This window comes from Agrilus planipennis, unplaced genomic scaffold (genome assembly GCF_000699045.2).
Source record: "Agrilus planipennis isolate EAB-ADULT unplaced genomic scaffold, Apla_2.0 scaffold38, whole genome shotgun sequence".
Taxonomy (NCBI): Eukaryota; Metazoa; Arthropoda; class Insecta; order Coleoptera; family Buprestidae; genus Agrilus; species Agrilus planipennis.
In genome coordinates, this window is record NW_020438882.1 from 228408 (window position 1) to 255548 (window position 27141).

At 31.4% G+C, this 27141-nt stretch overlaps 4 protein-coding genes across 5 annotated transcripts in view; all 4 read left to right on the forward strand.

The window, feature by feature from the left end:
• Positions 1-3038, forward strand: part of LOC112906750 — a 6933-nt gene extending 3895 nt beyond the window's left edge. The window contains exons 2-7 of the mRNA XM_025981558.1: positions 121-317; positions 386-731; positions 1157-1309; positions 1407-1539; positions 1810-2015; positions 2715-3038. Of these exons, the coding sequence (XP_025837343.1) occupies positions 121-317; positions 386-731; positions 1157-1309; positions 1407-1539; positions 1810-2015; positions 2715-2964 (1285 nt within the window). The 3' untranslated portion in view covers positions 2965-3038. The remainder of the gene's footprint in view (positions 1-120; positions 318-385; positions 732-1156; positions 1310-1406; positions 1540-1809; positions 2016-2714) is intronic.
• A 1896-nt stretch (positions 3039-4934) lies between these two features.
• Positions 4935-11922, forward strand: LOC108745270 (G protein-coupled receptor kinase 2). 2 transcript variants are annotated; one of them, XM_018481416.1, is made up of 8 exons: positions 4935-5676; positions 5807-5902; positions 6487-6971; positions 7865-8170; positions 9292-9433; positions 9503-9855; positions 9936-10199; positions 10332-11922. In XM_018481416.1, the coding sequence occupies exons 1-8, from the start codon at positions 5625-5627 to the stop codon at positions 10401-10403; spliced, it is 1770 nt and encodes a 589-aa protein (XP_018336918.1). In that variant the 5' UTR covers positions 4935-5624; the 3' UTR covers positions 10404-11922. The 2 variants fall into 2 exon arrangements, with proteins under 2 accessions (XP_018336918.1, XP_018336919.1); XM_018481417.1 differs by having other exon boundaries at positions 4937-5676; positions 6505-6971.
• A 1026-nt stretch (positions 11923-12948) lies between these two features.
• On the forward strand, positions 12949-20455 carry LOC108745274 (lysyl oxidase homolog 2B). The gene is made up of 6 exons (XM_018481426.1): positions 12949-13164; positions 13736-13885; positions 17975-18155; positions 18434-18726; positions 19352-19655; positions 19975-20455. Exons 1-6 carry the CDS (start codon positions 12975-12977, stop codon positions 20348-20350), a joined length of 1494 nt encoding a protein of 497 aa, XP_018336928.1. The 5' UTR covers positions 12949-12974; the 3' UTR covers positions 20351-20455.
• A 1447-nt stretch (positions 20456-21902) lies between these two features.
• LOC108745273 (cGMP-specific 3',5'-cyclic phosphodiesterase) overlaps positions 21903-27141 on the forward strand; it is a 48659-nt gene continuing 43420 nt past the window's right edge. Inside the window, exon 1 of the mRNA XM_018481424.2 lies at positions 21903-21993. Coding sequence (XP_018336926.1) covers positions 21991-21993 — 3 coding nt within the window. The 5' untranslated portion in view covers positions 21903-21990. The remainder of the gene's footprint in view (positions 21994-27141) is intronic.

Here is a 27141-nt window from a genome sequence, read left to right on the forward strand (position 1 = left end):
AATTGCTAATAGAAATAAATAAAAAATGTTTCACTCCTTCAACTGCTAGATTTAGCCCTGTTTATTTATATTAGGGGGAGAAGTACAAAGTTGGATAATTTTTTAAATTTACATAAATAGATTAGTGGCAGCCGGTCAAAGAGGAATTTTCAACGCCGAACCAGTGTTGTGGCAACTAATCCGCTTGCTTTCTTCGCAACAGGAATTCGGATTGAAATTCCAAATCTCCAGGGTTGCTCAAAATCTTATCGAATTTCAACCCGATTTATATAGTTTAATTGCAACAAGAAAGAAAACTTTCGACCAAACGGTACAAGGTACATCACAAATAATCAATAAACCAATCTGCGACAATAAAAAATTTGAAAACAACAAACTTTTACAGGTTTGGGATGTCATGGTTTGACTACAAGCGCCTCAGGTTTGACACCTCTCCATTTGGCATTAAAAACAGAACTTCAATTATACATAGAAACATATAAATCCGCCCTGCACAGGCTGGAAGAGCTGGGGGTGACTGCAAACAATATCAAGAAGCCTGTTGATGCTTCACACCACCGACTGTTATCACTTAATTTTGAAGAAGTTGAACAAAGACTGATAGATAACAAAACTCTACTGACGATATTAGACAAACCAGCCCTGAAACAACTGACTTCGCTTATAAAGACGTTATCAGCACGGGTTGAAAATGACAAGGAGGCTTTGTTCTGCATATCACAAATCAAAAGGTTTTAAAGCGAGAAGTTCTTAAACTTTGACATCATTTTCTTATGCATTAAAAAATATTTCATTTTAATCGATTTTAAGAAATAAAAATTAAAAACTTTCCCATTTTTTTCATGTAATCACTTGAAATGTAGCCTATACAATGACGAGATTGCGTAATCTTTTCAATTAGTCTTCTTATCATTCTCCAATTTTTCATCCTTACAGATGGAAATTTTTTCCAATTAACGCCTAATAAACATACAAAAGAAATGCCTTTTTTTTAAATCTGTTGAAATATTACAAAAGAGAGCATTTTTGCTTCTTTAGTATGATATTGTTCTATTTTTCAAGTTTACTAAACTTTTATGACAAAATAGAAGAACAAATAACAAATTGCTGACTACATCTTTCCTTTGTTGTTATTTATATTATTGCCCTTTTTTAGACTTCAAACCATCGATGAAGACAAACCGGTAGCATCAATTCTAATGTCTTTCTCTAGAGGATGCGAGTCTTTTCTAGATTTGGTGAAACTCGGTGAAAGTCCGTGCAGTAGCGACGGATATCATTCAGAATCCGAACAAGAAAACGAAGATGGGTAACCGTTAATATTTTTTTATTGACCCTTTACGTGTGTACATGTGTGAAGATTTATTGCACTTCGCTGAATATTAAATTCACCTACTTTTTTACAGAGAAACTGCGATCTCAAAGTATGGCAAATTATATTACCAGAGCAGGCCCAGGGCTTTGGAAGCTTTGGATTCACTGCCAGATTTACAATACGCCACTCAACTGAAAGCTAAAATTCTATTTTCTGTTGTAGTGGTATGAAATAATGTTGATATTTTTTACACTTGTAAACCAATCTAAATGAAATTTTTGATACCTTAAATAGGGATCCTGTTTTTACCTTTGAAACAATTTTCATTTTCATTAAGTGTCTTGTTTCTGAAATATTCAGCTTTAAAATTGGAGACAGTCCCTTAAAATGATATTTTTTTAATGTTAATTCATTTCAAAATTTTGCCACTGCAATAAATAATAAACTTAATATAAATGCATATCGGACATGTAAAAATAAATACTGTCTTGCAGCTTTCATTTAGATCCTGTAGGAATCTAAGGGACATGAAGTTACGAGAAGCTCTTTGCAATTTGCATGTCACTTCCCAGACTATAGCTGCGCGCCGACTACGCAGTGACATCATGAAGTGTTTTTCATCAACTTTCAATTCTTTTCCCCTCGATGATATTGAACGTCAAGTTCATGGTCTCGTTTCGGAAACATTAAAGGAATACAGGTAAATACAGATAAGTACATATTATTTCATTTATTTCCAATAAAATTGTAATCAAGTTACTCTTATTAAATAAGCTACTATATTTTGTAATACGTAAAATAATTATTTATAAAAATCGTCATACAAGGACTTCAAAGGTTACTATCCTTGTTAAGGCACCACTTTCTGCTTTTGCTTAGCATTTATGAAGTTATTAGTCAAATTTACAAATGATAATAGCTTTCGAGATACCGAGAAGAATTGTTTATTTTGAAATTTATTATTATTGGTGTTGTATACTGTTAAAAAAACCTCAATGCAAAATTTAAATAGATTTGAATTTGACTTAATCGGAATTTATTTATGCAGATTTTGTTTTCGTTTTATTTTTGTGATTCTTAAAGTGTTTTTTAAACATTTTTTTAACCAAGTTAATAATTGGAGATTGTTTGAAAAACAATTAGCTGAAAAAAATCGGCTACACAATTTTTGATTGTTCAGGACTTCTCTTTCCTATTTATTTTTATTAAACACTCTGTTATTAACAGGAAATTTTCTGATGGTGGTCTAAATAACTGTGTGAGTGATCTCTGAATTAATTATTCATTCGAAGAACCCTTGAAGTTCTCTAATTTTGTCCTTTTCTCTACTAGATTTAGTTAATAAATGCATTCACTAATGAATATATCATTGATTTATGTACAATATTTATTGCTGAAGATGTTTGGAGTCGTGTTTGCCGTTAAAGAGGTTTATTGGTAACGTAACCAGAACTTGTTGGTATTTGGTAAATCAAGAGCCTTTTTTTGAGTTAGACGCCGACTTTCAAGCACCGGTACAGTTTCATCCAGAAAGACACCAAAGGCATCATTCATCTGACAGAAAATCTAACGTGGTTAGATTCTATCTATGGCCAGGATTAATTCGGGAATCAAGATATGTTTACAAAGGTGTAGTCATCACCAACTAATATCTAATCACAAAATATTTATTTGTTCTTGTACCTATACCTACTTATTTTTATATAGATATATTTTTATGATGTTAAATAAAATACTGCAATATTAAACGACTAACTAAAATACATTTTTGCATTTTTTACCTCATCAAAATAATTTAATCATTTGTAGTAAGGCAAAAACGATCTATCCGCAAACAAAATCAATGAAATTTTTCAACTGTAAAATTAACTTTTAGACTACAAGAGGAATTTGGAAATACTATAAACATCCCATAATTCGTATTATTGTTTGTTAATAAAATAATCCTATATCAATAAACAGCTTCATAAATATATATATATTTATGTCGGTATTTATTATTTTTTCACTCATTTTCCTCTTTTTTTAATAAAATCATTATTTTTACATCACAAAAGCAATTACTATAATATTTTTAATAACTTCTATATAATTTTACATTTAAAGGAAATTTAAAAACCACGACGTAATGCTTATACATATAATTTGTAATTAATAACATTTTTTTTATATAGGTACTTGAACAGCGTACTGAACAATTACACTAGCAATGTAATAATTCGTTTTTAGTCACTGAAAATTAATAAATTCATAATAAATAGCATGTTATCAAAATGACTCAATTGAGTGGACATTGACGTATTAACCACTATTCAGTTCTAATTTGTAATCAAACATGTGGACAATAGACTTTTTTGTTTTTAAAATAAGTAAACATTAATACGAAATCAAATAATGTGCTCTAATTTAATTAAGATGTTTATTAGTTTAATTAAGAAATGATTTCAATATTTAAAAATATCATAAATTTATCGCATTTATTTGAAGTAAAAAGCACACATAATAAAATAAAATAGTTTATTTCATTTTTCTTTCAATTTGCATAAAATTTATAATTTGTAATGATTATAGATTGTTATGCATATCCTACTGATACGATGAGATAATAAATTTATCCTAAAATTGAAATTAGACTTTTGTCCATTTTTAATGGGTTAGTTGATTTGCATTGAAAATGTAAACTAATGTTAAGTATAATCATAATCTTTAGTAATCAGCTTTGTATATGTTATATGAATTACAACAAAAGTTTAAATACTTTTGCGTCATATAGTGCATATAAAAGGTGCAACATGTAAGTGAACAATTACGCTGCAGTTAGGTATGGAATTTTTTTTTGACGTAAAAAGGTAATAGTAATAATCTATTTTCACAATTCCTAGTTTTATTAATGTTGTTAATTTATAGTAAAACAGATACTCGCGTTTTCAGGGCCGGGCTTAAATATATTTTTGAATTTTATAAGATTATACATCTAAATATTTATTTAGTAATTGGTTTAAGATTTGTTTTTTGTTTTTACTCAAGCTTCGTTAGTAATCAATTATTTATCATCACAGCAAAAAACAGTATCTAATATTCATAATTTCCCGTCATGGAGTAAAATCATTTTACCGAGTGTTTTTCTCGTTTGTTTATTTATAAGTTATTTTTGATACTTTATTAACTTGTATTTGCGATAAACGTTTCTTTATCGTGCTGTAATAGTTGATTGTACAAACATAGAAAATTGTGGGAATTTTTAGGTGATGGACCATATGTCAAGCGAACCCGTAATTAAACAGAACAAAAACTAAAAAAATATGTAATTGTAAATAGATATTAATTATGCTATTTTCCATGCGAAAAAACAATTTTATGCATGTAGCAATCTTTTAATATATTTTCATTTCAAAATACTTCATACAGATGCTATTTGTTCCATTAAAAGGTAAGAAGGTAAGAGACAAGAACATGTTACGTTAGATATATAATTATTTATTTATTCAAAAAATTGTTGAATTAATACAAAGTATAATTATTTATGTGTTTAGAATTACAATGTACAAATGAAAGCCTTATAAGTGGCATGAGTGCGCTTAATTTAACTTATATTTAAATAAAGGATTCTTATCCTTGTTTAATGCTGTATTGGTGATCTATCTAGGCGATAGAGTTCATTGAAATGAAGCGGTCCTCATTTGTACTATTCTGTGAATGTTTTCCTTTTTCCACTTGTTTTCTATTCTTGTCGGTCGCAGTTAATCTGTATATCGTCTCGTTAACTGTTCAGAATTTTACATTATACATATCACACTACATCAGTTTACACATGGCGATTGATAAAGTATTCAAAACGCGTATGTCGTGCCAACGATGTGAATTTCACAGAGAAAGTTTTACCGAGTTGCACTGCCGATACTACCATAGTAAGGGTAGTTTCATAGACTAGGCGGACACACCCCTTCTTGAAATTGCCTTACGCCTACCCTGCATAGCGCGAACACCCCTATCGTTTCTCGCAGTATCCCAATTTTTTCCAATTTTAATTCCACGCAACACGTCTTCATCTCAAAATTATTATTCTTTTGATTGAAATATAAAGGGGTTTGACTGAAAGGTTCGGTATAACATTTATGTAAAATTTGTTACGGAATATAGTTTGTGGCTCCTGTAGTGGTTGTGAATTGTAAATTAATGTTTTGATGAATCGGTATGGTTGTCAGAAGTGTTGTTTTTGAAAGTTTAAGTCCAGTTTAATAATTAATGGAAGCGGATCGTTTTTACTCCCTAGAGGCGGGAAAATATAAATTCATCCAAACTGGAACTAATGGAATTGGAAAATATTGTTGCAAATACGGTGTATTTGAAAGCACGAGAGGGTAAGTCGAGTAAAAAAAAGTATAGGTTATGTTTCCTTTTCTCATAAATTCAATTGTTTAATTACCTATTAATGAAAGCATTAGTTTGTTTTGTTACTTAATTTTTCTACTGGACACTGTCCTATTTCAGGTGGTTCTGATAGTAATAAGGGTAAAAGTAAAAAGTGGAGGAAGATTTTACAATTTCCACATATCTCACAATGCCTAGACCTTCTAAACAAATTAGGTAAGAATAAAAATGAATTTAAAAGAGTTTACCTATTGAACAATTTTTGAAATAAGTACATGAGCAGGCAATAGTTTTTCTATTCCTCAATTTTTGGGAGATTGGCTTTTAAAACCAAGTAAGTACTTCGTGTGTCCATTTTGTTTTATATGTGGCAGCATTAACTATTTGGCTAAAGTATTATTTACAATTAGGATATATTTATTTTCTCAGTTACATTGCAGTCTTTCATCACTTTTCTTTATGTAAAGCTTAATCTTATAATCTTATCATATTACAAACACTATATTTTAGTGAAGCGTTCTGTATGTTTTCTGTTTAATTATGATATTCTTGTTAATGAAAATTGTCAGTATTCTCTTTCTATTCTATTTGTAAGTTGTTTCACATTCTTAGAGGTGTAGTGATTTACATTAGCAAAATAGTCCTGTTTGTCCTTGGTTTGAAATGTGTTAGACAACCTTATTTAAGTGATCCCACAATAAGTGCTTTAAATATGCACATTCAGTAAAAGAAAACATTAAAATAATTCATTAGAGATCTAATTATATATATATCACCAACAGCAAATTACCAACTTTCAGGATATATTACATTCACAGATGTGCGATATGAGTATGTGGTGGATCAGCAGCCCATTGGGAAGCTCCTTTTCCAACAGTGGTGTGAGGCAAAAAGACCCCAATATCACCGTTGCCTTAAGTTTTTAACTGCTACAGAACGTTATGAGGTTGAGACTGATGATCAAAGAATCGAACTTGCAGATGCCATCAAGAAGGAGTTCATGGTTGGAAGGGAAGGAGAGGAGATCCTGTCCCTTCCAGAGGTGGGAATTGAGCTTGCTGCAGGGGATAAATTAATCAATGGACATAAGGATCTTTTTGCTCCTTGTATTCAAGTGGTTAAGACGTTTTTGGCTGTGGAACCTTTTAAAGATTTTACAAAATCAATGTATTTTCATCGGTATCTACAGTGGAAGTGGCTTGAGGCACAACCTGTTACATACAAAACGTTTCGTATGTATAGGGTTCTTGGAAAAGGAGGGTTTGGTGAAGTATGTGCTTGTCAGGTAAATACATTTTTTTTATATATTATGTTAATTTGGTTTGGACATGCTTATTTTAATATTTACTTGAATAAACATGAAATAAACATAAGTGATCTTTCACGTTGATATTTCTCTCATAATTTTTGTATAAGGCACCACTTACTTAATCCCCAAAATATTAGAATAGATATTTCGAGTTATCATTAAATGTATATTTTCTAAATGTGCATGTATTGAAATGATAAATTTCTATAAAAATGCTAATGCTCCATTAATAAATTATTTTTGTCATACAGTATTGAAAAGTTCTATTTACTGAAAAAATGATTGATTGGGGTAATTTTTGTTATTGCTTGTGGTTTTTTTTTAATTTAATCTTTATTCATTGTTAGGAAGTGGTAGATAAAATTTCTTTTTGTGGGTTTATTATCACAGTATTTAATTACGGACCCTTAATGAAATAATATTAAGTATACATACATATGTACCAAATATATATGAATAATTTCCAATTTTTTTTATCATTCAAGGACATCAAAGACACGCTTCATATATAACATTAATATATTATGATATATTTAAAAGATAGAGGCCATTGACGTTCTGTTTTAAACATCTGGTTTTGTTTTTTTTTTTCTGTAACCTTTATATTTGAATTACTCCCAAGTGCATTTGCTTGGCTTAGTTTTCTACATTAATAAATTTGCAAATTCTTATGTTTTATAAAACCATTCATTGTATTTTTAAATATTTTTGTTTTATATGGCTCTAACTGCTGTAAATATTTAAATAAAATAAAATAAAATATCAGCCTTTATAACAGATTTACAGTTAAAACTACTTTATGATTTTTTGTGTATCAAATTCAGGAAGTATTTTTACCCAAATAAAGTATTTATTTAATTGTGTTTTAGGTACGAGCAACTGGAAAAATGTATGCTTGCAAAAAATTAGAAAAGAAACGAATTAAGAAAAGAAAAGGTGAAGCAATGGTGTTAACAGAAAAGCAGATTTTGCAAAAAATAAACTCAAGGTTCGTGGTTAGTTTAGCATACGCTTATGAAACTAAAGATGCTCTTTGTCTTGTACTTACTATAATGAATGGTGGCGATTTGAAATTTCATATATACAATATGGGAGGCGAGCCTGGACTTGACATTGCCAGAGCCAGGTTCTATGCTGCCGAAGTTGTCTGTGGACTCGATCATTTACATCAACAGGTATAGGATAAAAACTTCTTGAAAATATATTTTTTCCTACTGTAATGTTTCGATTTTTTTTTTGCAACACGAATGATTCTTTTAAAGGAATATAAGTTACCACGTAATATGTATACATATATTAATAAAGATTGCAGGGTTATAATGACCTCAGGTGGTCGTTCTGATTATTCTCTCTTAATAGCAGTAATATTTTTCATTTTAATCTTCGTTCCAAATATTTCATTGAAAGTAAGTAAAGTTAATTCGTTCACTTTTTGATCTTTGTGCAACTCGGCTTTAATTAAATAAAACTTAAAATATGTCTTCAGCAAATTTTTGTTGTAGGTTCATATTTTACTCTACAAATTCGTCGCTTTTTCTGAAACGAGCGCGTTTTTAAATTTAGAACATGCTGTCCTACTTTTTCTCCTGAATTTATTCCTCAGTTTGTATTTTTACTGTGAATCCTTCTTTTCTATTTTTTTTCTCTAGAGGTGAATCTTTTTAGTATCCTTGAGATTGTTTGTTTTGACCGAGATTTTGACACGCAACTAAACATTTCTTTTCGTTTAACAGAAAACGGTTTTGTTAAACAACAATCACTAAAAGAATCCTATTAGCATTTAAATCGCGTCATTTATTTGTGTACATAGATACCATAAGGTTATCTTTTGACGTCAGCAAACTTTTCATCACTTGCTTCTTTAATTTCCTACAGTTTAGAAAAGTTGTAGATTTCGTTTGAATCGGTATTTTGCCAGTATTAAAACGTTAAATTTCTGGATTAAAATGTACATTAAATATGTATATACCTATCTCTTAGATAAAGGAATTAATAACGAAACCTTATCTTCGTTTTATCTTTTGTTTTGTTTTTATTTTTTGTCGTAAATTATTAAGAGAATTACAATGAAATTTGCAGGAAATCGTTAATATTCTTAAGCTCCTATTTATTACTCATAAACCTTTTACTATCTAACAAACTATGTAGTAAAAAAGGTCTATTGTTTCTTGTCAGTTGAGATTATTTAATTTTAAATTTCTCAGGTGTTTTTCGTCTAGTAAAATGTGCCAATAGAGTTTAAAAAAAATCCGGAAAGTGTAAATTACTTCTTTAGAGCTTATAAATTTCATTACAGGGGATTGTATACAGAGACTGCAAACCAGAAAACATACTTTTAGACGACGAAGGTCACGTTAGGATCTCAGATTTAGGGTTGGCAGTTGATATTCCGGAAGGGGAATCTGTAAGAGGCAGAGTAGGAACAGTGGGTTACATGGGTAGGTTATTTATTTTAAATACATTTCCTAAACAAAAATTGCATAAATATTCTTTTTTTTTTTTAATAGCACCAGAAGTGATTGACAACGAACGTTATACGTTTTCCCCAGATTGGTTCAGTTTTGGTTGTTTATTGTATGAAATGATTGAAGGCCAGGCTCCGTTTAGGGCGCGAAAGGAGAAGGTCAAAAGGGAAGATGTTGACAGACGAGTCAAAACGGAACAGGAAAAATATTCGAATAAATTCACGGAAGATGCCAAATCTCTGTGCCAACAATTACTGGCCAAGAGCCCCGCGCAAAGGCTCGGGGGCAGATCGGGTAGATGCGGGGCTGTTTTGGTTAAGCAACACATATTCTTTCAAAGTATTAATTGGAGAAGACTGGAAGCCGGCCTGGTGGAAGCTCCTTTTGTGCCAGATGTAATTTAAATATACAATTAGACTTTATAATATTTCTTACTGTTGTATTTATTAATTAATTTTATTTTCTTTTGTTGCAGCCTCATGCCGTTTATGCAAAAGACGTGTTAGATATCGAGCAATTTTCTACTGTTAAGGGTGTGAATATTGACGCTAACGATAGTACGTTTTATAGTAAATTTAACACAGGTTGTGTGTCGATCCCTTGGCAAAACGAAATGATCGAAACAGACTGCTTTAGACAGTTGAACGTTTTCGGCCCCGGTGGCACTCGGTCCCCTGATCTGATATTAAACTCGCCTAGTAATCCTGAAAATAAAGGGTGCTTTCCTTTCAGGCGGAAGGTAATTTGTTTCTTTTTATTTATATTGAGAAATTGTATTAGTTGAAGTCGGGATAGGAAACTTTCAGAGTTTTAGTTTTCTAGTATAGATATTTCCTGTCACTTTTTAAATATTAATAAATCTTCATTTCAGAAAAAATTGCCCCCTCGCCTGCGGCCGGTACCAATCAATCCGGCGCTCCTACCCCAGGGTCTAGAGAGCTGATGATGTGGTATTTAGTACTTAAGAAACGATTTCATCACCTTTTTATTAATCAATTAATTAAAGAATTGAAAAGAAATTTATAACTACCATCATTGTCTTCCTTTTACCTCTTTTGCACAATTTGGTCGTGAAAACACGTGTTCGTTATCATGATAATCATCAACTTCATAATCATTAATATAATTATTATTACGTTATTATCGTCGACATTATAACTATTGCTATTATTATCGTCATCGTTAGTTTTTACAACAACTGTTGTAATCTTTCTCTGTAAATAGTACTTAAAATAGAAATTTTTTCAATTTCGATACTTAGACCGCATGAAATAAATTTTTTATAAAAATCTTGTAACGAACCAATTGCATGATTTTGGTAAAGATTATACATTTTAAAGATATAATGGACTAAACAAATACCAATTTTTTGTTTTCCATTTTATGTTTTTGGTACAAACTGGACGCAAATAGTTCCTTATTCTCTTCTCAATTGATATTTAGACAAACATTTTATAACTTCTTTGCAATAATTTGAATTTTGTCAAAAGCACAAAAAATTTACTGGCGAAGCGCATTTTAGATTTTTTTTAACCTTTTTTCGTGAATTACCCCAACATGTAAACGTTCGTTACATTTTTTGCTAGCGGCAAGTGTACTATTATTATGATAACTATTACTATTACATACAATTAAATATTGTTAAATTTAAAATATTCGTAACGTCGTAGATTGTTGTCACTTTCGTCGTCGTTATGTATAGCTACGGTCGCGAGCGCAGTTTTTGGCATTTATTAGTAATTTTTTATTGTAATTGACAAGTTTTATACCTTTTTATAAGATAAATGTATTGTCGGACAGAAACTTGTAAGTATATTTTTTAAAAATTGCAATCGATCATTGTTAGGTGTACATATGTTTGTTAACACTTTGAAATCTCAACAAAATTCCTAGTGAAATTTTTTTAGTTGAGTAGAATCGTCCTTATGCATTCATCAAAAGATAGGAGTACCTCACCGTATTAAATAAAAAATGTGGTAATATTTAAGTTTAGAGAGCTTTCAGTTATTACAACATCAAAATTTATAACTTAGGAGCGATTAATTAATACAATTAAAATGGTTAACGACTAAATTTTAATTAAAAGTTCCCATCTTTTTTCAAATTTGCTCAAAGTTTTTGAAGACTTAACAACTTAAATGTAACGTCTAATTATTGTCTGTTGAGATTTCAGATGTGTAATTTTTTAAGTTCCTGTTTTTTATATTGTTTTTGAGTAGTCAAAACGCAAACACTGTATAATATAATATTTATTAATCGAAAACGCAACATGAGTACATAATATAAAATTCAACAAGACCATAGAGTAGACAACTGCAGTTTCCAAAGGTTGGATTCCATTCGTACAACTGGATGTTTATTCATTCTACACACAATTTTGGCGTACATTATTATCATATATCTTAGGTAGAGATAATCGATGTATATTAAAAAAAGACCATTAAAATGTTTTTGTGATATAACTTTTTTTATTATTTGGAATGAAATTAAATTGAAGATCAAAAATTCTCACTTCATAATTTTGTTTAAAACCTTCAGTAAGTATGTGTTGAATTTTGCGATGTTTTTTACACACAGACACATGTATTTTTCATTTGATGCCTTCAAAACCAAATTTGGTAATCCTGAAATGTTCACTAACATTAAGAGTTATTAAGTATGTTTATTCAAATGATCGTCTCTACAAACTTGATACACCTACGCGTAAGGCCATATTGACCTTAGATTAGTGTTCATATGGTTGGATTTAGTTTTCATTTTCTTTTGAGTCGGTTGTACATATGCGAGACTGCGTGTCCACTGTCGATTGTTTCGGTTGTAGCTGTTGAATCTAATCGTTAAATTCCTATTCTAACAAAAAATACTAAATTCCTTAGCTTTTCAACAAATATTATCAGATAACATTAGAATGGATTTTGCCATTGTTTTTTGGAACTACATCGAAAGTAATGGATACCTAATAACTATACGTAAAAAACAGATTTGCATTTATGTATGATAAACTTTACTTATTAATTTCTTATAATTTGCTTGACAAAATAATGTAAAAAGTGTGTGTGGCTTGTGTTTATAACCCTCTGCATTTGATTAATAATGTGCCCATTACGACTTATTTCAAATGACTTCAGAACATTCTAACTAACGTAATTATGAGTATAAAATTGACTTCGACATGATCAGCAGGTAATATAAACAAATACTTTAAACAAAAACGGAAACTTTATAAAAATCTAAAAACAATATCACCGTAGGTATATGACTACTACTCTCACTATCAACGAAAGAATGACTTTTCTTATTACTTTTATCTTTGGCATTTTTTTTCTGCTTAAATGTGTTTTATGCATTTAAATCAATATTAAATTCTAAATTATTCGCAATTATAATAATTAACCATACAGATAAAGAAAGGCGTATTTTATCCCTGACATCGCAAAGGTCAGTGTTTCAACTTTATTCCAAAGCAAAATTTAAATTTACAAGTCGCTCATCTTATCTAGTTCGCGTTTCAGAAATGCATTTAAACTATAACCGTTTTCTTTTCTTCTTAGTCCTAGCTTCTTTTCTATTTCCTTTTTGTAATTGTAATAATGATCACGAAGATTTAAAGGCCAAGAAAGCCGGACTGATTAAAAAACATATTAAAAGATTAAGAAAAGAAGACGGCGCTATAAAGTTAGTGGGTGGACGGGATGAATTCGAGGGCAAGTACAGAAAATGTTTTTTTTTTTTTTTGATAAGTTATAGAACAAACCATTACAAAGTTTGTAAATAAAAATATTTTTAATTACTAGAATGCCGAAGGATAAATATCTATATTAATTGTTTTACTATCTAAGGATCAATTTTATCACGTAGGCACAAAATTAATTCATTTACGAAAGATATCAAATTCGTTATAATTTTATTAGTCTTTTACCTTACTTTTCTAGCAAAAATGGAATTTGAATACTAATGTTCTCAAAAATAAAAAGTATTAACCGTTTAAAAATTTTCCCATTTTCTCTATAGTTTTTCCCAGAACTAAACCCTACGAATTTTTCGAAAAACTGTTTAATTTTGTTTTTCTTCGTATTGCTTTTGTTTTTCGGTAGTTCTGCAAATTTATGGGTTGTTTTTACAAAATATGCGATTGGATCCTGTTGATTAATTTTTGCTTTGTTTTTGGTTTGTTGCATTTACATTTTTGAGTGAATAATTACATGAGAAAGAAAGCTAACGAGTTCAGGTCATTTATCCTTCATTAACTTAGCAATTTAATAATTTTTCCTCCAGGCAACTTAGAAATATTGCATAGAGGTCGATGGGGGTCAATATGTGACGACGAATGGGATTCTTTGGAAGCGTCTGTGGTTTGTAAACAACTCGGTTACGATGAAAAACATGCCAAAGCGACCACCAGTTCTCATTTCGGTTTGTCAAAAAGTAAGCAGAATTAAATCAATTGCAAAAATTATTACGTAACTCTTGGGAGCGATTGGTTAAGAAACCCATACGTATATTTTATGGCTTTGGCTTTATTGCCGGATTCCTTTGTGACGCTAATGGCGTCGTAAAAGCCGAAAAAGAAAAAGCTCCCTCTTAAAATCCTTTTTCTTTAGTTACTTATAGGAAAGCTTGCAATCAAAAGGCCTTTTTCTTGGACAGAATGAATCAAAACAAAACCACATTATTTCCTTTTCTTTTACGAGTGTTTAAAAAAGAATAAAATATAATACGAAATTTTACTTCCCTTCAGGTTTTATGTTATTTTGTTATTTTTATATTTAGATAAGTTTTCCTTAAATTCACATATTGTCTGAGGATCTAGGAAAAAAGCCCCCAGGAAAAAAGCCCCGGAAAAATCCCCTCAGGAAAAAGCCCCCGGAAAAACTGCCCCTTTGGAAAAAAATCACAAAAATTTTATTCTAAACGTTATCAACACTTCAAGTTGTTGTCTATCTTGATGATGATAACGTTGAATAGACAGCATGAGTTCTAGTTAGGTAATTATCTACTTGATTTGTTTTATTTTTGCTAATACCTGTAACGATAATATTATGTTGGGAGTTGACTTCCCAAGAAGCATTTATTAATTACCTCGAAGAATATCAATACTTCACAAACAAAAGTTTGTTTCCTAGTAATTTTACAATTTAAAACATCAGATGATAATGTTATAGCTAATTATCTACTCGATCTATTCTTGTTTCTATTAAATTGTATTAGGAACATTGTGTACGTTTATTTCATTGTCAGTGACAATATTTATGAAATTTAAATATAAATTATTTATTAGAGAACTAAATAATAAAAGAATTTCCTTTTCTGCAATAATAACAAACATATGATTCTTTTTATGTACATGTAGTATACTAAATCATGTATTCTGTCAATATACAGATATAAAAACTGTCTGATAACCGAACCACGTTACATTCCTAATAAATTTTACCATCACATTATAATAAATCAAGGGTATTCATTTTTCCGAGAGGGGAAATTCTTTTCCGGGGGACTTTTTTCTGGGGGCTTTTTTTCCCAGAGGATATTTTCCAACTACCATTTTCTGATTAGTTTTTCTCGTAAAAAGGGTTGTTGGGGCATACTATACATATTAAGAGTTTTATAGGTAACGCTTCTGGTCTTATAAAAATGCTTTCTTATGGTGACATTAATTTTAATTCCGTAATTAATCGGTAATGTGGTTTTGTTGCGTTGTCAGGCGATCGCGTGCGTTGAGACCAATTTTACGTAATTATTTTATATTACGTTAGTCCTTTTACCGTGTGATGAGTGAGGATCTTCAAGTAATTAATTTTGTTTTTCCGAAACTGTTACAAAAGTTTTTAGTTTTTTCTCAACAAAAAAAATACAACGTGTAATTATACAACATGCTACTGAAGTGAAACTTCTTCAAACATACCGGGATAGGGGTTAAGGAATTGGTTTAATGGTATTATTTGTACACTATGCTTCGCACGGGTGCAATGCTGATAGTAAATATACTATAGAATGCCTTTATATACAACAATCACAGCTTTTTTGTCATTAGNTATCAAACAACTGAAATTGTAGCACTTCCGTCATAGTGATATATTCATGTTCACTAGAAAAAGTAAACATATGAACTATATTGAATTGACAAATAATTTGCTACAGTAATCAATAAACAATGCAAATTAGGACAAACGACTTATTCCAATACAATCTTAATTACCAATTTTCATTAGGTAGGTTTTTTACAATTCTGTTATTCTTTTTAAAGTGTTTCAAATTAAACAAATTTGATTTCTAAAAGATTAACGAAAAATTAGATATATTAACTTACATCCCTTTCCATGTTCATAGACTATTTGCTTAAAATGATCCGAAGAACGATATATTTCAAAGCTAAGGTAAAAACATATGTTTACAAAAAAGTTGTAAAAAAGCCCCGCAAAGAAATTCCTTCGGAAAAAAAACCCCGGAAAAAATTCCCGTATTCTAAACGTTATCAACACTTCAAGTTATTATCTTTCTTGATGATGATAACGTTGAATAGACAGCATGAGTTCTAGTCAATTACTTTTACTTTTTGCTAATATGTGTAACGATAACATTATGTTGGGAGTTGACTTTCCAAAAAGTATTTATTATTTATCTCTAAGAATACTTCACAAACAAAAGTTTGTTTTCTACTAATATTACAATTTAAAACAACAGGTAATAACGTTGTAGCTAATTATCTACTCGATCTATTCTTATTTCTATTAAATTGTATTGCGAACATTTTGTACGTTATTTCATTGTCAGAAAGCAATATTTATAAATATTATGTATAAATTATTTGAAAACTAAATAATAACAGAGATAAACAATTTCCTTTTCTGCAGTCATTACACAAACAAGTATTTTTTTATTTGCATGTAGTACACTAAATCGTGGATCTGTCGACATACAGATATAAAAACTGTCTGATAACTGAACCACGTTACATTTCTAATAAAATTTACCATTTACAATCGAAGGTATTAATTTTTTCAGAGGGGAAATTCTTTTCCGGAGGCTTTTTTTTTCGGCAATAATAACAAACATATGATTCTTTTTATGTACATGTAGTATACTAAATCATGTATTCTGTCAATATACAGATATAAAAACTGTCTGATAACCGAACCACGTTACATTCCTAATAAATTTTACCATCACATTATAATAAATCAAGGGTATTCATTTTTCCGAGAGGGGAAATTCTTTTCCGGGGGACTTTTTTCTGGGGGCTTTTTTTCCCAGAGGATATTTTCCAACTACCATTTTCTGATTAGTTTTTCTCGTAAAAAGGGTTGTTGGGGCATACTATACATATTAAGAGTTTTATAGGTAACGCTTCTGGTCTTATAAAAATGCTTTCTTATGGTGACATTAATTTTAATTCCGTAATTAATCGGTAATGTGGTTTTGTTGCGTTGTCAGGCGATCGCGTGCGTTGAGACCAATTTTACGTAATTATTTTATATTACGTTAGTCCTTTTACCGTGTGATGAGTGAGGATCTTCAAGTAATTAATTTTGTTTTTCCGAAACTGTTACAAAAGTTTTTAGTTTTTTCTCAACAAAAAAAATACAACGTGTAATTATACAACATGCTACTGAAGTGAAACTTCTTCAAACATACCGGGATAGGGGTTAAGGAATTGGTTTAATGGTATTATTTGTACACTATGCTTCGCACGGGTGCAATGCTGATAGTAAATATACTATAGAATGCCTTTATATACAACAATCACAGCTTTTTTGTCATTAGACAAAACAAACCGGCCGGTGCCACCGCAACCGCTGTCCCTGCATTTTAAGTCTGTAATATCTTAGAAAATATTCATTTAAATTACGTGCTGTAAAGTGCCATATTGATCTATATTAAATGCACAAAGTATTTAAAAGTACTTAATTGGATAAGGATTAATGCTATATTGCTTAAAATCGCTTCGTAAATAAGCCATTATTTCTAGTAAAAAGTAAAGGATAAAAAATGGTTATTGTGGGTTATCCCTAAGAGACAGACATATACCATTGTGGACTTTTTTGTAAACCTTTTTAAGGTGTACAATACTGTAGTATATTATTCTGATCTATCTCGTAGGGTTCAGTCAGCGTTTGTAATGTAAGCACAAAAAAATGTGTCTATTTACGACATCACTTTACAAACCTCTAAAATTATCAGTGTTTCTCTATTATATTATGCAATTATTATACATATAAACCTTACTCTTGAATTACTCTATCTATTTAAAAAACCGCATTAAAATCCGTTGCGTAGTTTTAAAGATCTAAGCATACAAAGGGACAGACAGCGGGGAAAATGCGTTGCATGATTTCGTTACATAGCAACTCGCATGAAACGAACTTACCCTACCGTGCGTAAAGAAGTTTCACTTCAAAAAAATATTCACTTTAAGAGTACCAATTCCCTACCCATAATTAATTTTAATGGTGCATTTATGACTTAATGGTTGATATACTTTTCGGATAACTGCATTCATTGATTTATGTACAGGAAAATTTTGGATGGACAACATTTATTGTAATGGAACTGAAAAGGAATTGACCTTATGTAGATTTAATGGGTGGGGCAATAGCGATTGCGATATAAACGAAGCCGCAGGTGTGATTTGTATTGATAAAATAAAACATCAAAATTATTCATCTTCAGTCTTCAATAAACAGGAAATAGCATTGTGAGTAAAACAGAGAAACTTGACAAATTGATCATAAAAATATGTTGACGATTCATGCTTTAGTATCATTACTAACTAACGAAGTAAGTAAATCATATTATTCTGCATAGTTTTCAATATTAAGATTAAAAAATGTATGTATCATAATTATATAGGGTATATCATAATAACTGAATCTAAATACTTTAGATACATAACAATTTTTAATTTCTACATTATCTAATGAAATAATGTTCACGAATAATTTTCATACATTGTTATCGGTTACCTTATTTCAGAACGAAATTAGGAAAATTTCGAAAGATAGCTTTAAAAGGGGGTAGAATTCCAGAAGAGGGTTTTGTTCAAATAAAAAAGTCTAATAACGGATTATGGTATACCGTTTGTGGAGAGGGTTTTTCGTTGTTGGAGGGCTTGGTGATATGTAAAACGTTAAACAAGGGCTTTGCAAAGTATGCATTGCAGACTAATGCCTTTAGAGTTTTAGGGAATTACTCTGGAATAGCTGGCCTGCAATGCAGGGGAAATGAAACTCATCTTAGCGAATGTGTTTATAATAATTTATTTAAAGGTAAAATATATGAGATAAGGAAACAAATATCATGGATTTATGTTTACATCTTCTTTGTAATTTCTTTTATAACAAAGGCAAAAATCATCCTTTATTTACGATTAGAACTTTGTCATAGTCTTATTTGAAATTTTCAATTCAATATTTTCACTGCGGGGATTGTACATTTGGCCAATTTAATGGGTTTTTGCTAATTACAGTGGTTAATTCGGCCGGAAACGTTTCAAAAATAAAATGTAAATTCGGCCGGCTTGTGTTCCACTTAATGCTAAAGTAACTGAAGAATTATTATGCAAAATAGCTGATTATTAAATTATTCATATATCCGCAATGCCCGATCAATACTGTCAAAATAATTGTACGTTTTGGTAGTAAGACTGCAGTTGACACAGGGTTACTAATCAGTGCCTATCTTTATTTGACCACGCGTGCGTATGTACGCGTTCGTAGGTACGCGCTCGTAGGTACGCGTGCATAGATACACGTTCGCAGGTACGCGTGCGTAGGTAATTCTAATGAATTCTTCCACCTGTCATACTGACCGGCCGAATTTACCACTGCCCCTTCGCTGTGTAATTAATTTTCATAAATGTAAATGCACTTACGGAACAAAGGAATCTTTAAGGAGAGTGCCCGTCAGGTGTAGTCGCCACGGTTCAATGTGTAAAGGATATGGCTGACTTAGTTATAAATCATCTCGAAATAATAAGAACCGCACATCTAGAAGATAGATCGATGTACTTTTTACAATGTGCCATGGAAGAAAATTGTCTAGCATCTCGAGCTTACGATATTCAGAGGGAAGATCCTTATTGGTTTTATCGCACTAGACGTTTACTTAAATTTACTGCGAGCATTTTTAACGGCGGCACCGCCGACTTTAGACCCTTCCTACCTAAACATATGTGGGAATGGCACATGTGTCATATGTAAGTATCTTAATAATGATAAGTCATCAATTTAACTTGATGGTGCTACAACAAATGTGCGATTTCAAAGTAAAATAATTTATTGGCTTCTATTCAATTCACGTATGACCGATAGGATAAATCAGGCTTTAACTTTTTTTCTTTTTAACAAGTATTTTGTTTATCTGATGGTTTTTTTGGTCATAAAACTCATTTACTTTTGTGTCTGAGAAGAGAAAGAACAATGTAGGAACAGGAAATTTCAGTAAAGTTATTTGTTGGAACTTTTTAATAAGTAACTGAAATGAATTCTAATAAGTTGAGACGAATAACGTTGCAGGCATTTCCACAGTATGGAAATTTTTGCAACTTTCGATATCTATGATGGAAAAGGAGTCCGTGTTGCGGAAGGTCATAAAGCCTCCTTTTGCTTGGAAGACAACCAGTGTTCGCCTGGGGTTCTGCCTCGATATGCCTGTGCTAATTTCGGAGACCAGGGAATTTCTGTGAATTGTACAGATATTTATTTGTATTCAGTCGACTGTCAGTGGGTTGATATTACAGAACTGATGCCGGGATTATATACGATGAAAGTAGCTGTTAATCCGGAATTCAAAGTTCCAGAGATGAACTATGAGAACAATGCCGCTGTCTGCCAGTTAATTTACAGCGGAACATACGTTGCCATAACTAATTGTAAGCTACAGAAGCCTTAAAATTGTTCAAATAATTATGTTAAGTAAACGCATACATAAATCTGCGATGTTTTACAATTTATTGAGTATCGTCAACTTCTTCATTTTTTTATTTTTCACACACTATTGAACCTAATTGAATTGAATACATAAACTGATGAAAGTATTTTTGTAGTTTAAATTAGTTACTTTTTAATCTTTACATCGAAGACGCGATTAGCATCTTTACAGACAGTACAACTGTAGGGATAGATATACAGGGGCTAAAAGATTAGTATGCTTAGATTTGCAGATGATATAGCAGTATTAGCATCTAGTAAGGAGGAGTTAGAGATAGCTTTAAATAAAATGGAAGTGGTATTGACAAAACAGTACTGTATGAATATAAATAAAAGTAAAACAAAAATACTGGTGTGCAAGGGGTGAAAAAGTAGGGAAAGAGCGAATATAAAGATAGGAGAAAAAATTAGAAGAAGTGGCCGATTTTAGGTATCTGGGAAGTCAGATAAGTCAGGACGGAAGGAGTGTAGGGATATAAAGCAGAGGATATCACAGGGTCGAGTCGTCTTCAAATAAACAATATTAGAGACAGAAACGGAAGTTAGGAGGGGTAGAGGTAGACCTAGATTACATTACTCTTACTGTTTGCAAATAGTTAAGGATATGGGTTGGTCTAGTTCTAGAGAAATGCGAAGATTAGCTCACGATAGGAAAGAGTGCAGGTTCGTGTCCAACCAGTCTTAGGACTCACGATCTTATGATGATGAGAAAAAAAACTATTCGTAAAGAAAACACAAAAACGTAATGTTGTAAAATAATTTCAAAAAACTGCAAAATTATGTAATATTTAACGAGTTAGATGTGAAATGAAAAACTTTATATCGTTTTCTTAAGTCTGTTATGGTGAAATAAAAGACTTTCATCGTTTTTCACAGGCTCCTTAAACCTCACACAAAAGTAAAATAAAGGTGAGTATTCTTTAAGGAGCAATTTTTCATTCTTATATATATATATATTTAACGATAACAGCCTTTTTCATTTTATTTGACAGAAAAGGATATCAGGATTTAAACGGTTTTCGTTCTGTAATTGTGTTCGTGTGGTCAGAAAGCAATTCGAATTATTTTTTTTATTGATTCGATAAATGCAGGGGCGTATTTGGTTAAAATTGCGATTTATAATTTGGACGAATAAGATGTAACTGATTTTTTTAATTGAACTTCGTTTTCATTTGGGACATCCTGTTCTTATACAAACGGATTAGACATAAATCTATATAATAGCCAATATTTCACCAGAGCAGACAAACAACACTTTTATTGAAAGTGTTAATTTATCTTCCTGATAAATCAGCAAAGTTCGATGTTCCTTTTGGCCGAAAATTACGTTTTTTTAAGCACATTGTGAAATATCTAACTCACGATAAAACCTCCTACCCGTGATAATTACTTTAAATTGTTCATTTCTTCAGTCTTTGATATACCAAGGACAAGTGACTATAAAAACGTGTTAAAATCGTGAGTTTTGTGTTTTGTTGTTGTTCAATAAATATCGATATAAAACCTTCACAAATCATTTGCTTGAATTGACTGTTCCGTTTTGGTGTTTGGACAAAATGAAAAACAAATGGTATAAATTGTGCTTTTGCTTTCCTCTGACGCATGGTAAGTGTAAACAGTACTGAATTTCTTATTTTGTGTTTTGCAGTGGAACTTTTAACTGTTCACAAAAAAGTATTTATTTGTTCATATGTAGAGGTAAACAAGACCCGAATGAGTAATTAACAGTGGTGTAGGCCCAGGGGGGTGCAGAAAATTTGTATGTAAATAAAGAAATTTTACAAGTGTTAAAAATATTTACACAGTTTCAATTTCTGAAAAATGGTCTAAAATTTCCGAGTGGGAATTCTTCTTGACCCACCACACCCTCAACATCTATCGGTCCTGGGGATAATCTCCAAAACAGTAAAATGATTCTAAAAATTCTTCCTTTAGTTTAATGATTTGTTAGGAGCAATTGTTATCCTGACCTAAAAATAGTTTATCCTTTACACAGTCTAAAATCCTCTTGATTACAGGTAGGTACGTTGTAGGACATCTAGTATTAGTCAAACCTTTTACATATTAAATGTTAATAGGAATAGTACGGTATAACTTAAAAAAAAAATGTTATTTTGAAAGAACCGTAATGTTCAGCTAATCTTAAACGCTTTTCACTGATAATCTGATAATTATAAGGCAAAACCAACCAAACTGGTTACGTCTCTCAACCCCAAACTTGTAAAACAAATTCTAATCTTTACTCAGATGGAACCTTCATCAATAGTGCACCGCATACCGTAGGTACATTAAGAATTTGATAATGCTCGTAAGCGGTTAATTTAGAAATTCGAAAAAGATTGTTAAAGGTGTATGTTGGATGAAGTCAATTATTTTCGAATAATCACTTTCATCCAACATTTATTGGTCCTTCGAGCCGGATAGTTTCCGCACAACAAATCATTTAGAGGCAGAAACGGAAGTAGAGATAGACTTAGATTAGATTAATGTTCGCAAATAGTTAAGGATGTGGGTTCTTCTAGTTTTAGGGAAATGCAAAGATTAGCTCAGGATAGGAAAGAGTGGAGGTGCGTGTCCAACCAGTCTTAGGACTGACGATTTTATGATGATGAAAAAAATGCGGAACTAATAACGATAAGGTGGTTTTGATTATCACTAGAGTAAGCGTAACATGAAGAAAACCCCTGCAGGACTGCATTTGTGTTTAATGACGTAAAGAGTGGTTTTGTTTCATATGTTAATAAAAAGCAAACAATTATTACATTTTATGTGTGTGCCTACATAAATTGTGTTACCTGACACACCTTCATGCAAATGTAAAACGTCCTAAAACAGTATAAACAAAGGTTATTTTCTTGTCTGTTGGGTTAGAAAATTAAGTCGTAGGTTTCCTTTTTGCTGTACGACAAACATCCTTTCATGTTTAGAGAAAATTACCGGAAATCCCTCAGACAACGCACAGAGAGGCGGTCACGCAAAATCGAAACGAAAAATAAACATCCATTAAATTGGATCAAACAACGTGAAGAAATAAAGAGGAAAAACTACATCTGATATTTATGACAAATGAATTGTCAAAACATTTCCAAAAAATATCGTCGGCAGGCTCACATTATGTTGAACAAAAGCAAGAGAAATAAGACGTTGATGATTTTCATCTTACCCTTGAGCATTTTTCCTTGTTACGAATTTTGGTCTTTGGAGTTCTTGTCTTCTAAAGGTTGATTTAGGTTTTCATGGTTGTCGTCTTAAGAAACTGGATATCCAGATTCTAACCGTGTCTTATTATTGATGAAATGGTGGCCTCAGAAGCGTTGGAGATGGACAACGTGAAGTTCCTAAAGATGTTCCTTGTGGTAGGAGACGAAACGTCGAACAATTCTGATGCCACCATGATCCGTCATGAGGATTTCTTCAATAAGACACGGTTAGACTCCAGGAATCCAGTTTCTTAAGACCTTTGTACTTTACGTGTATGTATTTAGCATCTTTTTAATGTCAGGAAACTGAGTCTTTTAAAATTCTACTTTTTGTTGTTGTTGACAAAATGATTAAAAATAAATATTCAGTTGTATGTTTACGTATGTTTCAAAGTTTGTAAGTACAAGAGAAAAGTCTGTAGCATTGAATGAATTGCATCGTTTTCTATATTATGCCTGTAGTTTTCTAATCCATCAGGCTTCAAAATAATGTTTGTAATAATACAATAGTAACAACACTATTCACCCTAAATATCAAAACCTTTTTACTTAAAATAAAGATCTGTAACAATTTTGTACAATCTCGGAACTTTTCTCGATTTAAAATTTGATCACGTAGATCATCCTTTAAAAGTTTCTAGATCCCTCGGTCTTTTAGTTGTAAACTTGCATTTGTGAGAATTTGAAACTGGGAAACTTCCCTTACTTCGTGACTATCATTAAAATCACATAAAAGTGTAATAAGAGGTTGATGTACCGAAAATCGATAAGAAAACAGACTATCCAGCGAATTCACCTTAAACTGCAAGATTGATTGGAACAATTTATTTTATTAGAACAGTTTCGAACTGGTGTAGTAAATTGAAACAGTTGTTAATTGATACTTTTCCTCATTTATTTATCGTGGATACTTGATAATGAATCAATTGTAAGTTTACAGTTGTTTGTAGACTCGAAGTTCGAATAAAAGCTTTCTTTTTAAGACAAAACGTTAGTTTCTAGAAAAATGTATTGGACATATACCTAATCTTTTCTATCCCAGATATTTGTTATTATCCTTTTTCTTTAATATGTGATTACAGCAAGTATTTATAAAATTATTTCCCGGCGCCTTCACCAATTTTATTGTCCAGTCTTTAACTGAAGTTTTGAAATTTCATATACCAAATGAAATGTAACAATGTAAAATCTGACAACACTATAAATTCTACATGGGGGATTATTTTTGCCTCATAATTCTCTTGATATGGAAAACTAATCAAAACTGTTTTGTTTACCCATTTTGCAAATTATTCGATAATTTTCTTTAGAAACTTTTAACAAAAAAATGCAAGCGTTTTCAGAAAAAACATTTTTTGATAGTTATTAAAAAACAAAACACATATACAGATACACACAAACACACACACACACACACACACATAACTCTTAAGAAATGAGAACGAAAAGTTACAATACCTTTTATATTATACTAGCTTTTCCCCGCGGCTTCGATCGCAGAAATTAATAGTGTTTCTCCTTAAAACCTTTTAACTCCCAATTCGCCCTTATAACGTTTTAATTTTATGTAATGTCGCCATCTTAGATTTCAAATACAAACGTAGCAACAACATTTCATCCTTTAGGGTTGATTTTTAAAAATTGTCAAAGCACATATTTGCTTAATTTCAACAATGATTGATTGTCATTAATATGATATTGCTTAAATCACCCAGAATCACCTCACCAATTATATAACGTGAATCACTTTTTAAATCCGAAGTTTGTAAAAAGTAGGCAGTAAACTTGACGGAATTTGAAGGCTAGCTTCCGGATTTGTTATTTCCGAATTTTATAATGTGATTGGCATTAAAAACACGCTCACCATCAACGAAATTTCCTTTCCGAGACTTTGTGTCAGCCCAATCACATATTGTGTCAATACTTATCATTTTATCGTAATTTAAAAACTTGGAAATTGCAAGGTACACTATAGGAACTACGATAAATTTTCCCTAATCGGCGCCATGTTTTTAGGCTCCTCCCATTTGACGGATCCCAATAGACAACATTACGTTTAGCTGTCAGTTGCGTTTTATTATTCCATGTCAGTTACGCTTTATTATACCATTTTTAAGAAATGAACGGCGAGATTGATGATTTGATTTGTAAATTTTTCGTTTTGCTGTCATTTGCGTTTTGTCATTAAATGTCAGTTGCGTTTACATATACCACGTTTTTCTCGTGGAACGTGATAAAAAGTATCCTGTGTCCTTCTCCCGGTTGTAAACTACCTCCCCACCAATTTTCAGCCAAATCGGTTCAGCCGTTCTTGAGTTATAATGGTGTAACTAAGACGACTTTCTCTTATATATATAGATTACAATATCTTGTTGCTATATAGACAACCTTTCTTAGTAAATGATGTTCCTTTTGTTCTCGGAACTGGTCTCTATTAAAAACCGAAATTGGATAATTTTTCTGGACGACTTTTAGGAATTGATATTAGATATCCCGGTAGCTACGTTCTCAAATGGCCAAGTTTTATATGCTACATTCTAGAGTCGCATTTAACCACCGGCTACTCGATATCGCTTTATTCCTGGAAATCACTTAAATTATGCGAACACAAGGATTCATCTCACGTGCGTCGTAAAACTTTAAGTGGACAATCTCAAGTATTGAAATACGTGCGCTAATCAATTCCGTGGCCCCCCCACATTGCACCACCTTCATAATTGGTGCAATTAATGCTTAACTAAGCGGAATAATTTGCGACCTTTAGATAATAAAGAAACGCAAATATCAAACGAAAAGTTGAAAAAGCTACGAATGACTTTGTTTTCAATATTCAATCGTAAAATAACTTATTGATTTTGTTTTCACTATTAATTGTTTTACTTCGAAGGGTTGGTTGTTTGTGGGCTTTCACAAATGAATTTCTGGTCCCGCAGCACAAAGGGATGATTTTTATAGCAAATCCACTTCCCTTAAGCTACAATATACATTATACAGATTAATTAAATGGCGTAGGTTGCTGATGGTCGCTTTGCCAATATATACTATGAGGGCAGTCAATTATATTATTAGTGCCTAAAGGTCACAACAGAGCGACAGTTGTATATGATTCTATATGCATTTATACCTGTCATGTCAATATTAGCCCTATAAAGACTTTCAACTAATTTTACAAGACAAATTGCTATGGTTAGAAGGTATCTGAATTCATGGAATACGATGCAATACATGGGAACAATAGAACACCTGTACGCACCTTGAGCATGCCATCTTTGAAATAAACATCAACATTATTACTGCTTTAAATATTTATTACTTTTTTTGGTAAGGGGGAAGAAAAATTAGTTGAATGCGTAATAGGAAATGACAGTAGGTATACTTCGTTTACTTTCTGTAGCGATGTGAGCTTCAGTTTGACCGGCGCAAAGTAGAAAAGAACAGCACTAGGCCAGAAAAGGAAGGAGACAACTCTCGGCCAAACTCTTAACCGGTGAGGAGCGTATAATCCGTACAGTACTGCACGGAAAAATTGACCATTTTATCCACTACAATTGCA